The sequence below is a fragment of the Salmo salar genome, chromosome ssa14, assembly GCF_905237065.1.
Source record: "Salmo salar chromosome ssa14, Ssal_v3.1, whole genome shotgun sequence".
Classification (NCBI taxonomy): Eukaryota; Metazoa; Chordata; class Actinopteri; order Salmoniformes; family Salmonidae; genus Salmo; species Salmo salar.
The window spans coordinates 28,992,663-29,006,175 of NC_059455.1; the positions used below are offsets into that span (position 1 = coordinate 28,992,663).

At 44.3% G+C, this 13,513-nt stretch overlaps 1 protein-coding gene across 1 annotated transcript in view; it reads right to left on the reverse strand.

Annotated features, from left to right (window-relative positions):
• The window catches only part of LOC106569164 (adenylate cyclase type 1), a 52,994-nt gene that overhangs the window by 15,865 nt on the left and 23,616 nt on the right, over window positions 1-13,513 (reverse strand). The window contains exon 5 of the mRNA XM_014140214.2: window positions 131-258. Coding sequence (XP_013995689.1) covers window positions 131-258 — 128 coding nt within the window. The remainder of the gene's footprint in view (window positions 1-130; window positions 259-13,513) is intronic.

Here is a 13,513-nt window from a genome sequence, read left to right on the forward strand (position 1 = left end):
GGACATAACATCACATCAGCCCGGGACCTGGCCAAGAACACGACGTCATGGAGAGACAAATGCCGCAGCGCTGCGCTCCAAGGTGCTAGCAATGACTGAGTGAGTGTTTACCAGAAACCTATAGACTCACGTGATGGTGTCGATCATGTCCAGGCCCATCTCCACGCAGCAGTGAGCGTGGTCAGTCTTGGGTTGGGTCAGACCTGACACACAGTAGTAACAGTCTCCCAGGATCTTTATACGCCTACAGTGGTTCTCCTGTCAATCAGAGACAGAGACGGGGTAGAGGGAGAGAGAGAGAGCGTGAGAGAGAGTAGAGAAAGAGGGCTATATAAAGCAGGCAGACAGGCATCGAGGCATTTAGTTACTGTTCGATTGAATGTTGTAATGGGCAAAACGAGTGACTTAAGCAACTTTGAGCGTGGTATGATTGTCAGTGCCCAGCGCGCCAGTTCCAGTACCTCAGAAACGGCCGGCTTCCTGGGCTTTTCACACACGACAGTGTCTAGCTTTTACAGAGAATGGTGCGACAAACAAAAAACATCCAGTCAGCGGACATCCTTTGGACGAAAACAGCTCGTTGATGAGAGGTTGAAGGAGAATTACAAGAATCGTGCAAGCTAACAGGCGGGCCACAAACAGGCAAATAACGGAGCGCTACAACAGTGGTGTGCAGAACGACATCTCTGAACGCACAACTTGTCGATCCTTGTCACGGATGGGCTATTGCACCAGACGACAACACCGGGTTCCACTGCTGTCAGCTAAAAACAAGAAGCGGCTCCAGTGACCATGCGATCACCAACACTGGACAATTGAGGAGTGGAAAAACATTGCCTGGTCCGACAAATCCCGGTTCCTGTAGCCTCATGCTGATGGTAGAGTCAGGATTTCCCGTAAGCAGCATGAGTACATGGAACCATCCTGCCTGGTGTCAACGGTACAGGCTGGTGGCAGTGGTGTAATGGTTTCTCAATTGAAACCAATTGAGCAACATCTCCATGCCCCAGAGAATTCCGGCTGTTCTGGAGGCAAAGGGGGGTCCGATCCGGTACTAGGTGGGTGTACCTAATAAACTGACCACTGTGTATACACATAAGCTTTCTAATATTCATAGCAGTATGCCAGACCTACGATATTAGATTGCCTGGTGCCCTCTATCTAATATCCATTCCCCTAAGCCAGTGGTTCTCAATCCTGGTCCTGGGGACCCAAAGGGGTGCACATTTTTGTTTTTTCCCAAGCACTACACAGCTGATTCAAATGATCAACTCATCATCAGGCTTTGAGGATTTGAATCAGGTGTGTAGTGCTTGGGAAAAAACTAAAACGTGCACCCATTTGGGTTCCCAGGACCAGGATTGAGAACCACAGCAAGCCATTCAGGGTACATACTGTATGTTAACATACTGTATGAAAATCTGTGCATCCGAATTGGGTCTTGTGCATCCATATACAATATGCACTAATGTGCAAATACACTATGACCTATCTGGTCCCACTTTAAATAGAGTACAATTTATATAGGCTTTATATAGCAGACATAAAGGCTTCATAGGCATCACATATATGCTTCACAAATCATCTATAAGAATATGTCATACTCTATAAATGGTCTATAAACGTACATATGTCATACTCTATAAATGGTCTATAAACATACATATGTCACATTTTGCAATTCATCCTACAGTTAGAATTGTTATGTCCTTATGCCTTCATGTGATTTGTTAAGAACCTTGAAATGCATGTGTTGTATCAACGTGCTATATAAATACAATTTGATTTCATGTCACGCTTTATACACCATTTGTAGAGTATCCCATATGCTTATAGATGATTTGTGAAGCATTTATGTAGTGCTTATGAATCCTTTATGTATGCTATATAAAGCCTTTATAAATTGTACTTAATTTAAAGGGGTACTGCACATTCGGTAGGCTACTGTGCGTGATGTACACACTAATGTGAACATACAGTATATTGCATCATGTTCTGCACAGCACACAATTGTTATATATTTCTTACTTTTTTTTTAGGTATTTTCTTAAAACTGCATTGTTGGTTAAGGGCTTGTAAGTAAGCATTTCACTGTAAGGTGTAATACCTGCTGTACTCGGCGCATGTGACAAATAACATTTGATTTGATTTGATATAAAATGTAATTAAATGAAAACAGATAAAAACAGTCCCCACTCCAACAAGTATCATCAATGTAGTATACTGTAGGCTACTGTGTGTGAAGTACACACTAACGTGAACATACAGTTTATTGCAAGATGTACTGTACAGTACAATTCCAACTTAAATAAGGAAATGCTTCTAAGCGCAGAACCACAAGAGTCCCCACTCCATCATATCATATGATCAGTGTTGTAGACGTTTGTTGGTGAGTCACACCGCCTGCCTGTCTGCCTGGCTGCCTGGCATGATGTGAAGCTGTGCTCTGTTCTGGGATGAAAGGTGCGTTGGAAGTCTAACCCATCATTAAGGATCTGTGAGCCACAGACATCACTAGCCAGCTGAACTAGGGGTGGGGGCTGGGCTGCTATGGGGTAATACAATATCCCAGCTCCCGTTGTTTCTCCATGGAAGAGATGTGATCGTGGGCTGAGCAGAGCATGTGAACAAAAAAAAACTCAAAGCCCCAAAACTATGCAGTGCATCTCTCAGTGTGCCACGGGAAGAAGAACATGGAGATGGAAGCTCTATTTCTAACATGCAAGTCTATTTGTGTTGAATGAGACAGACAGACAGACAGACAGACAGACAGACAGACAGACAGACAGACAGACAGACAGACAGACAGACAGACAGACAGACAGACAGACAGACAGACAGACAGACAGACAGACAGACAGACAGACAGACAGACAGACAGACAGACAGACAGACAGACAGACAGACAGACAGACAGACAGAAAGCCTCTTGAATTGAATTGAATTGAGAGAGCTTGTTAGCTGCATAAAATATGGTTTTACTTTCCATAATTGTACCTACATGTTACACTCACTTTGTTATCGCTCAGTGGCACTGAGGCATATTTCTTTCAAGTCAGATATTGTCTTAAAAGATAAACATAAAAAAAAGGAAATTCTGTGTTTTGATAGGACCTTAACAGCAATAATGAATGATGAAAATAATGCGGAAAAACTCGGATTCGTTTAACGGACAAAATCATAATTCATCATAAATCAAATTACATTATATTTGTCACATGCGCCGAACACAACCGGCGTAGACTTTACCGTGAAATGCTTACTTGCGAGCCCTTTCCCAACAGTGCACTTAAAAAGTAAGTCAATTAGCAAATAAAAATAGAAAATAGTAGCATAATAGATAACAATAACGAGGCTATATACCAGGGGTACCCAGTCAATGTGCAGGGGTACGAGGTAGCTGAGGTAATACGTACATGTGTAGCTAGGGGTAAAAGTGACTAGGCAATCAGGACAGATAATAAACAGAGTAGCAGCAGCGTATGTTAAGAGTGTATAAATGTGACTATGTGTGGCGTCAATATGTATGTGTGTGTGTGTTTTGTGTGTATGAGCATAGGTAGTGTGTGTGTGTGTGTGTGTGTGTGTGTGTGTGTGTGTGTGTGTGTGTGTGTGTGTGTGTGTGTGTGTGTGTGTGTGTGTGTGTGTGTGTGTGTGTGTGTGTGTGTGTGTGTGTGTGTGTGTGTGTGTGTGTGTGTAGTCCAGTGAGTGTGCATAGAATCAGTGCAAAAAAGGGTCAATGCAAATAGTCCGGGTAGACATTTGATTAACCCTATCAGTCCCGAGATCCTAGCAAAAATCAGCTTGTTATTTATCTGACTTATATTTCGACTCATAATTAAGTGTTTTACCATTTTCTTTTCAGGACAACCCGTATAACACAAAATAATTTCACATAAACAGTTGCATTCATGAGTTTTATTGATAAATGTAAATTAAAAAAAGGTAAGTCATAGCAAAAACCTGATCAAAAGGAAATGATATGAACTCTGTAAGTAGAGAAATGTTTTGCTCACTGGGAAATGAATATCCAACTAGTCAGCGTTAACTGTGTGGAGTTTGGAGTTTGTGACAACAACTATGTGAGCTTATTACAGCATTATAGACACTATTTCCTGGGATTTCCAATAATCTTCTATTTAGAAGAAGCCCTTACCTTCTAACAACTGTTGTGAGCATCTTAGAGAAAACCCTGTTTTTCTCCTTCGGGATCCACCCTTGCCTGACAAACACCGCTTTAGCTCAGCGCCCGTTAATCACACAGACTAATGGTGGGTATCTATGGATGCAGAAGAACTAGACAAATTGTGTGTTTGAGCTACAACAGAAGTCTGTAGCTCAAACACACAATGTTTAAAAGGGGTTAGAAGTACAAAATTCACCAGCAATACGGTGGGACTTATTGGGTTAACTGTTAAGGAGCCTTTTGGTCCAAGACTTTGTGCTCCGGTACCGCTTGCCGTGCGGTAACAGAGCGAACAGTCCGTGGCTTGGGTGGCTGGGGTCTTTGACAGTTTTTCGGGCCTTCCTCTGACACCGTGTGTTCCTCATATCCAGATGGGAGAGGCCAGTGTGGAGTGCAATAGAGATAGTGTCATCTGTGGATCTGTTGGGGCGGTATGCGAGTTGCAATAGGCGATAGTCATTTAGACAGGTTACTTTGGTATTCTTGGGCACAGGGACTACAGTGGACTCTTGACCACATAACCTGTCAAGGCAAGTTTTGTCTTAGCTATCTAATCATAACCAATGTAACGGGCGACACGTAGCCTCACTTCTGAGAAGACAGTAGTATTGATTAAAGAATCGAACAACAGAAAGAACAAATACAAAAACAACCCTCCAAAGCCCAAAACTAATCTCAGTTTACTACCCAGACCCAACTAGGTAGAATGAACAGTGTAACCTAAATTAAATAGACACAAAAATAGTTTGGAACACGTACTGGAAATTCTGAAACTTCAGAGGAGAGCAAGTGTTTTGGGCTCTACTTGAGGCCTCTAGCTATTTCACTAGGTCTTTACCTAGTGAAATAGGTGTGACTGCAGAAACAACAGTTATACATTTTCAATAGAACTTCTGAGACTCCACTTCCTCTGTTCCATCGGGCCCCTACACACACATTTCAAATAGACAGCTTAGGCAATAACACTGTGCCAAAGGAGCAAGCCACAGAGTTAAGCCACCTGCTTTAAGAACGTACATGCCAACTGTTCACTAACAGGTAAGTCTCCGTCTACATCCCAATTGGCACCCCATTCCCTACAAAGTGCCTTACATAGGGAACAGAGTGCCATTTGGGACTTAGCCTTAAAAAGAAAAGAAAAGAATAAAGAATTAATTTTCTCTTAGTTTAAAACCTCTTACATCTAGACGTTCCGCTAGCGGAACACCTGCTCCAATATCCAATGATAGGCGTGGCGCGAATTACAAATTCCTAAAAAATCCAAAAGCTTCCATTTTTCAAACATATGACTATTTTACACCATTTTAAAGACAAGACTCTCCTTTATCTAACCACACTGTCCGATTTCAAAAAGGCTTTACAACGAAAGCAAAACATTAGATTATGTCAGCAGAGTACCCAGCCAGAAATAATCAGGCACCCATTTTTCAAGCTAGCATATAATGTAACAAAAAACAAAACCACAGCTAAATGCAGCACTAACCTTTGATGATCTTCATCAGATGACAACCCTAGGACATTATGTTATACAATACATGCATGTTTTGTTCAATCAAGTTCATATTTATATCAAAAACCAGCTTTTTACATTAGCATGTGACGTTCAGAACTAGCATACCCCCCGCAAACTTCCGGTGAATTTACTAAATTACTCACGATAAACGTTCACAAAAAACATAACAATTATTTTAAGAATTATAGATACAGAACTCCTTTATGCACTCGCTATGTCCGATTTTAAAATAGCTTTTCGGTGAAAGCACATTTTGCAATATTCTGAGTAGATAGCACGCCATCACAGGCTAGCTATTTTGACATCCACCAAGTTTGACCCTCACCAAACTCCGATTTACTATTAGAAAAGTTTGATTACCTTTCCTGTTCTTCGTCAGAATGCACTCCCAGGACTTCTACTTCAATAACAAATGTTGGTTTGGTTCAAAATAATCCATAGTTATATCCAAATAGCGGCGTTTTGTTTGTGCGTTCAAGACACTATCCAAGGGTGACGAAGGGTTACGCGCCCGACGCGTTTCGTGACAAAAAAATTATAAATATTCCATTACCGTACCTCGAAGCATGTCAACCGCTGTTTAAAATCAATTTTTATGCTATTTTTCTCGTAAAAAAGCGATAATATTCCGACCGGGAGTCGTTGTTTACGTTCAAAGACGAAAGAATAAAAACATGGGGTCACCTCGTGCACGCGCCTCCAGTCTCTGTTCTCTGATCGACCACTATCAAAATGCGCTAATGTTTTTCAGCCAGGGCCTGCAAAGCCACCACTCAGCGTTTTGCCGCCTTCTGAGAGCCTATGGGAGCCATAGGAAGTGTCACGTAACAGCAGAGATCCCTTCTTTTGGATAGAGATGATCAAGAAGGCCAAGAAATGGTCAGACAGGGTACTTCCTGTACAGAATCTTCTCAGGTTTTGGCCTGCCAAATTAGTTCTGTTATACTCACAGATACCATTCAAACAGTTTTAGAAACTTTGGAGTGTTTTCTATCCAAAGCTAATAGTTATATGCATATTATAGTTTCTGGGCAGGAGTAATAATCAGATTAAATCGGGTTTGTTTTTTATCCGGACGTGAAAATACTGCCCCCTATTTAACACTCAATGGTTGCCAGGCTACCCAGACTCCTTGCTCCGGCTAAACACTACGCCACACCCACAGGCATTAGTTTATTCTCCGCAATGAGTCTGGATCTGAGTACTTCCCCGTCCCTTCAGCGAATGCGAACACATTCGGGGCCGTCTGATTGATCCAGAAACTGATGGGTTGGGCCAGAGCCAGAACACATTTGTCGTTGGAAAGAGAGAGACCAGAAAGACCAGAGAGTGTTAAAGAGAACATCCTCCTACTGTACAACAGAAGAGCTACACTATATAAACAAAAGTATGTGGACACCCCTTCAAATAAGTGGATTTGGCTATTTCAGCCACACCAGTTGCTGACAGGTGTATAAAATCAAGCACACAGCCATGCAATCATAAACAAACAATGGCAGTGGAATGACCTTACTGAAGAGCTCAGCGACTTTCAACGTGGCGCCGTCATAGCATGCCACCTTTCCAACAAATCATTTAATCAAATTTCTGCCCTGCTAGAGCTGCCCTGGTCAACTGTAAGTGCTGTTATAGTGAAGAGGAAACGTCTAGGTGCAACAACGGCTCAGACGCGAAGTGGTAGGCCACACAAGCTCACAGAAAGGCACTGCCGAGTGCTGAAGCTAGTAACGCGTAAAGATCGTCTCCTTGGTTGCAACACTCACCAGTGAGTTCCTAACTGCCTCTGGAAGCAACGTCAGCCCAATAACTTTTCGTCCGGAGCTTCATGAAATGGATTTCCATGGTCGAGCAGCCACACACAAGCCTAAGATCACCATGCGCAATGACAAGCGTCGCCTGGAGTGGTGTAAAGCTCACCGTCATAGGACTCTGGAGCAGTGGAAACATGTTCTCTCCACCATCTGACAGTCCAACGGCTGAATCTGGGTTTGGCAAATGACAGGAAAATGCTACCTTCCCCAATGCATAGTGCCAACTGTAAAGTTTGGTGGAGGATGAAAAATGGTCTGGGGCTGTTTTTCATGATTTGGCTAGGCCCCTTAGTTCCAGTGAAGGGACATTTTAACGCGACAGCATACAATGACATTCTAGACGATTCTGTGCTTCCAACTTTGTGGCAACAGTTTGGGGTAGGCCCTTTCCTGTTTCAGCATGACAATGCGCCCGTGCACAAAGCGAGGTCCATACAGAAATGGTTTGTCAAGATCGGTGTGAAAGAACTTGACTGGCCTGCACAGAGCCCTGACCTCAACCCCATCGAACACCTTTGAGATGAATTGGAACGCCGACTGCGAGCATGTCCTAATCGCCCAACATCAGTGCCCGATCTCACTAATGCTCTTGTGGCTGGAAGCACATCCCTGCAGTCCCCCATGACTTTGGAATGAGATGTTGGATGAGCAGGTGTCCACATACTTTTGGTCATGTAGTGTAGCTACTGCACTAATAGGCTAAGCCACCTACCAGGAAATATCCATAAACCTACATGACCTCAGTAGTTGGGAAGACAGATATAGGGAAGACAGATATAGCTAGATGCAAAATGAACATCCCATCCAAAAGAGAGGTGCAAACAATCTGCTAGTAAAGATTCCTAAACCTACACCACTATATGTACCTACATGGGAACACACCTAAACGTCATCTTTTTAATATAAACAATCACAAACAATCACGTGAGCAACCAGGGGTGATTGAAACTAGGGTGAAACCAGGGTATAACGTCCATGGTCGGGGAATATCTTAAGGCGAAGACAGTGAGGGTATAACAGGTGGTGGGCTATATAGAGCCTGGCTATAGTGAGGCTACAGTGGGTAGATAGAGGCTGGAGCTGTGGACAGAAAAGCCCTGGTGCTTAGAAAGGCTCCTCCTCTCCTCTCAGTCCTCTCTCTGTGCTGTGCTGCTTCTCTTCTCCTGTCCCTGTGTTAGTTCATCTGATCTGCCTAGTGAGCTAGGGCTTAGGAGGCTGATTCAAACCCAAGCCATGCAGGATTACTCTAGCCCTATCACGTGACCATACCACCCATGTGCAATCTATACAGCCATAATGTACAGAGAGAGAGAGAGAGAGAGAGAGAGAGAGAGACACAGACAGACAGACAGACAGACAGACAGACAGACAGACAGACAGACAGACAGACAGACAGACAGACAGACAGACAGACAGACAGACAGACAGACAGACAGACAGACAGACAGACAGACAGACAGACAGACAGACAGACAGACAGACAGACAGACAGACAGACAGCAAGAGAGAGACAGATGGGGAGAAGAAGAGAAGGGGACAGATATACAGACACACACTTTAGAACACACACATGTATATAGACACTTGTTGGTGTTAAGGGGTGAATGAGGCTAATGTTTACATCCAGATCCTTACTGTTGTATGTCCCCTCCCTCTTCAAGGTGACAAGGCATAGTAGAAAATGTCATCAAGACAAGACGGCCTGGCCATGGCCCTAGCCCATCAATATTGTGTTATATTGATCTGTCATTGTGTCAATGACAACATACAGTGAGGGAAAAATATATTTGATCCCCTGCTGATTTTGTACGTTTGCCCACTGATAAAGAAAGGATCAGTCTATAAGTTTAATGGTAGGTTTATTTGAACAGTGAGAGACAGAATAACAACAACAAAAACCAGAAAAACGCATGTCAAAAATGTTATAAAATGATTTGCATTTTAATGAGGGAAATAAGTATTTGACCCCTCTGCAAAACATGACTTAGTACTTGGTGGCAAAACCCTTGTTGGCAATCACAGAGGTCAGACGTTTCTTGTAGTTGGCCACCAGGTTTGCACACATCTCAGGAGGGATTTTGTCCCACTGCTCTTTGCAGATCTTCTCCAAGTCATTAAGGTTTCGAGGCTGACGTTTGGCAACTCGAACCTTCAGCTCCCTCCACAGATTTTCTATGGGATTAAGGTCTGGAGACTGGCTAGGCCACTCCAGGACCTTAATGTGCTTCTTCTTGAGCCACTCCTTTGTTGCCTTGGCCATGTGTTTTGGGTCACTGTCATGCTGGAATACCCATCCACGACCCATTTTCAATGCCCTGGCTGAGGGAAGGAGGTTCTCACCCAAGATTTACATGGCCCCGTCCTTCGTCCCTTTGATGCGGTGAAGTTATCCTGTCCCCTTAGCAGAAAAACACCCCCAAAGCATAATGGTTCCACCTCCATGTTTGACGGTGGGGATGGTGTCCTTGGGGTCATGGGCAGCATTCCTCCTCCTCCAAACACGGCGAGTTGAGTTGATGCCCAAGAGCTCCATTTTGGTCTCATCTGACCACAACACCTTCACCCAGTTGTCCTCTGAATCATTCAGATGTTCATTGGCAAACTTCAGACGGGCATGTATATGTGCTTTCTTGAGCAGGGGGACCTTGCGGGCGCTGCAGGATTTCAGTCCTTCACGGCGTAGTGTGTTACCAATTGTTTTCTTGGTGACTACGGTCCCAGCTGCCTTGAGATCATTGACAAGATCCTGCCGTGTAGTTCTGGGCTGATTCCTCACCGTTCTCATGATCATTGCAACTCCACGAGGTGAGATCTTGCATGGAGCCCCAGGCCGAGGGAGATTGACAGTTCTTTTGTGTTTCTTCCATTTGCAAATAATCGCACCAACTGTTGTCACCTTCTCACCAAGCTGCTTGGCGATGGTCTTGTAGCCCATTCCAGCCTTGTGTAGGTCTACAGTCTTGTCCCTGACATCCTTGGAGAGCTCTTTGGTCTTGGCCATGGTGGAGAGTTTGGAATCTGATTGATTGATTGCTTCTGTGGACAGGTGTCTTTTATACAGGTAACAAACTGAGATTAGGAGCACTCCCTATAAGAGTGTGCTCCTAATCTCAGCTCGTTACCTGTATAAAAGACACCTGGGAGCCAGAAATCTTTCTGATTGAGAGTGGGTCAAATACTTATTTCTCTCATTAAAATGCAAATCAATTTATTACATTTTTGACATGCGTTTTCTGGATTCTTTTGTTGTTATTCTGTCTCTCATTGTTCAAATAAACCTACCATTAAAATTATAGACTGATCATTTCTTTGTCAGTGGGCAAACGTACAAAATCAGCAGGGGATCAAATACTTTTTTCCCTCACTGTACAGGTAACTGCCAAAATGATGGAAACACCAACATAAAGCGTCTTAATAGGACATTGCACCACCACGAGCCGCCAGAGCCACCAGAACAGCTTCAATGCTCCTTGGCATAGATTCTACAAGTGTCTGGAACTCTATGGGAGGGATGTAACACCATTCTGCCACGAGAAATTCCATCATTTGGTGTTTTGTTGATGGTGGTGGAAAACGTTGTCTCAGGCGTCGCTCCAGAATCTCCCATAAATGTTCAACTGAGTTGAGATGCGGTGACACACACAAACACACACACACTTTAAACACTCTTTAAACGCTCTGCCTTATCTCGCTCCGCTTTATCTTAGCTCCGCCTTATCTCAGCTCACTGGTCACCATAGCAACACCCACCCGTAGCACGCGCTCCAGCAGGTATATTTCACCGGTCACCCCCAAAGCCAACACCTCCTTTGGTCGCCTTTCCTTCCAGTTCTCTGCTGCCATTGACTGGAACAAATTGCAAAAATCACTGAAATTGGAGACTTATATCTTATCTTAGCTACTTAGCTACTTGTAGGTCAGTCCCTTCCCTAAAGATGCGATGTGACATGGGACTGCTGTGCTCAGCTGTGTCCAATGGCTTCTCTGACACGCCACTCATTTACACAATGACGATAATGTGTGTGTGTGTATGTGTGTGTGTGCGGGCGTGCATGCGTGCGTGTGTGTATGTGTGTGGGCGTGTGTGTGTGTGTGTGTGTGTGTGTGTGTGTGAACCAAAAAGAAGCTCTGACTTGTTGAAATAATCCAAAAGGTCAGAGGAAGAAATATCAAAGCGTCCAACAAAAAATGGAAGCCCACCAATAAGTGGAGTGAACAGAGGGAGAGGAACAGCATGGGGAAGAAAGACACCGTTCAGGAAATCGAGCTGCTGTGAGCCGGTCTAAGAGCTCAGATGCAAAGAGGCGTTGAGAGAAGAGAGGAAGAGAGAGGAAGAGATAAAGGGAGAGAAGAGAGAGATGAGAGAGGGGGGAATAAAAAGCTCTGTGAAACTACAATGGAAACTGAGGAAAACACACACATGCACACACGCTCACATACGCACGCACACACAAGCAAGCTCACACACACACACACACACACACACACACACACACACACACACACACACACACACACACACACACACACACACACACACACACACACACACACACACACACACACACACACACACACACACACACACAAGCCAGAACCATTCAAATGAATTGCATAATATTGCTGTATTAATCAGCCCTGAGTGTGTCTCTTTCTGCACAGAGACTGTTGTTTCAGGTTCTGGCATGACGGAGAAAAACTAAACAGAGAGAAACAGTGTTTAAACAGTGCTAGAGCAGGAGAGGGATGGAGGAAAAAGTGGAATGTGTTTCTTCATCACATGCTAATTGTATTTTTCCTATACCTCGAGACCTGATCACGAAAAAAAACGGAGTCCAAGTTATGGGCTATGATAGGACCTGGAGTTCTTCCTAATCAGGTCACATGATTAAGAAAAAACAAAAGGCCCAATGGGTTACAAATGTATTATGAAGTCATCATTTAGGTTAGGTGCCCTTCAAATAAAGGAGGACCCCATAGTTTAAGACAGAATGGGTTAACCAAATTAAGAGTAATGGTATTTTTTTTAACTTTTATTTTGACACAATCACAGAGCAACATCAGGCGCAGGGAGGGCAGTGAAGGAGAGGCTGTGACAGAAGCCAGCATGATTCAGTCTGTTAACAGCACAGGTTACAAAGAGACTGAGACCGCAAGGGAAGTGGGATCAAGCACAGCGCAGGCTAAATGTTTTACAAGCCTGAAGTCAAATAACACTAAGTTATTACTCATTTGCATGGTGCATGTCTTAGGGAGAGAGGGGAGGATGGGGAGATAGAATGCTGGTGGGAAAAAAATAAGTGTGAGAAGTTAGGGAGAAGGAGAGGAGAGCACAAGGGAGGGGGGAGGGGAGAGGAGAGGAGTAAAAGAAAGACAGACGAGCGGAAGGAGAGAAACGGAAGAGAGGAGGAGTTGCTTAAGGCAGGACATTTGGAGAGAACGCTGCGTTCCTGGCCCACTATCACGGCGGATAGCCAACAAGTCCAACGGTTGGACAGGTGGTGTAGGGATGGTGTGGGGATGGGCAGGACTGGCGCGCTGAGACGCTGCCTGGAGGACATGTGGAATCGCCCGCTCATCGTCTGGAAAAGGGAGAGACAGCGTGTGTGTGTGAGTGTGTATGTGTGTGTGCTGTGGCAAGGCAGGATGAGTCACTTGCACTGCCACTTATTGCCAGCCTGGATCACAGTGACTGGGGCTATGGGTCAGGACACAGGGTGGAACCTCTGGTGAGGGAGTTTAAGTCGGGGGGACAACTGTCAGTGTGACACAGCCACTGGGGAGATGGAAGTGTGAAAATGTGATAGCTGCAACGCAATACACAATAGCTTATGAGAAATAGCTTAAAGCTCGATTTGAAATGTGGTCGCACATGTCGGCATCTACTATATACTGTACATAATATCTCTCTCTCCCCATCTCTCTTTCTCTGTCTCTCTCTCCCCCTCCCCCTCTCTCTCTGTCTCTCTCTCTGACCCTCTCTCTCTCTCTCTCATTTACTCT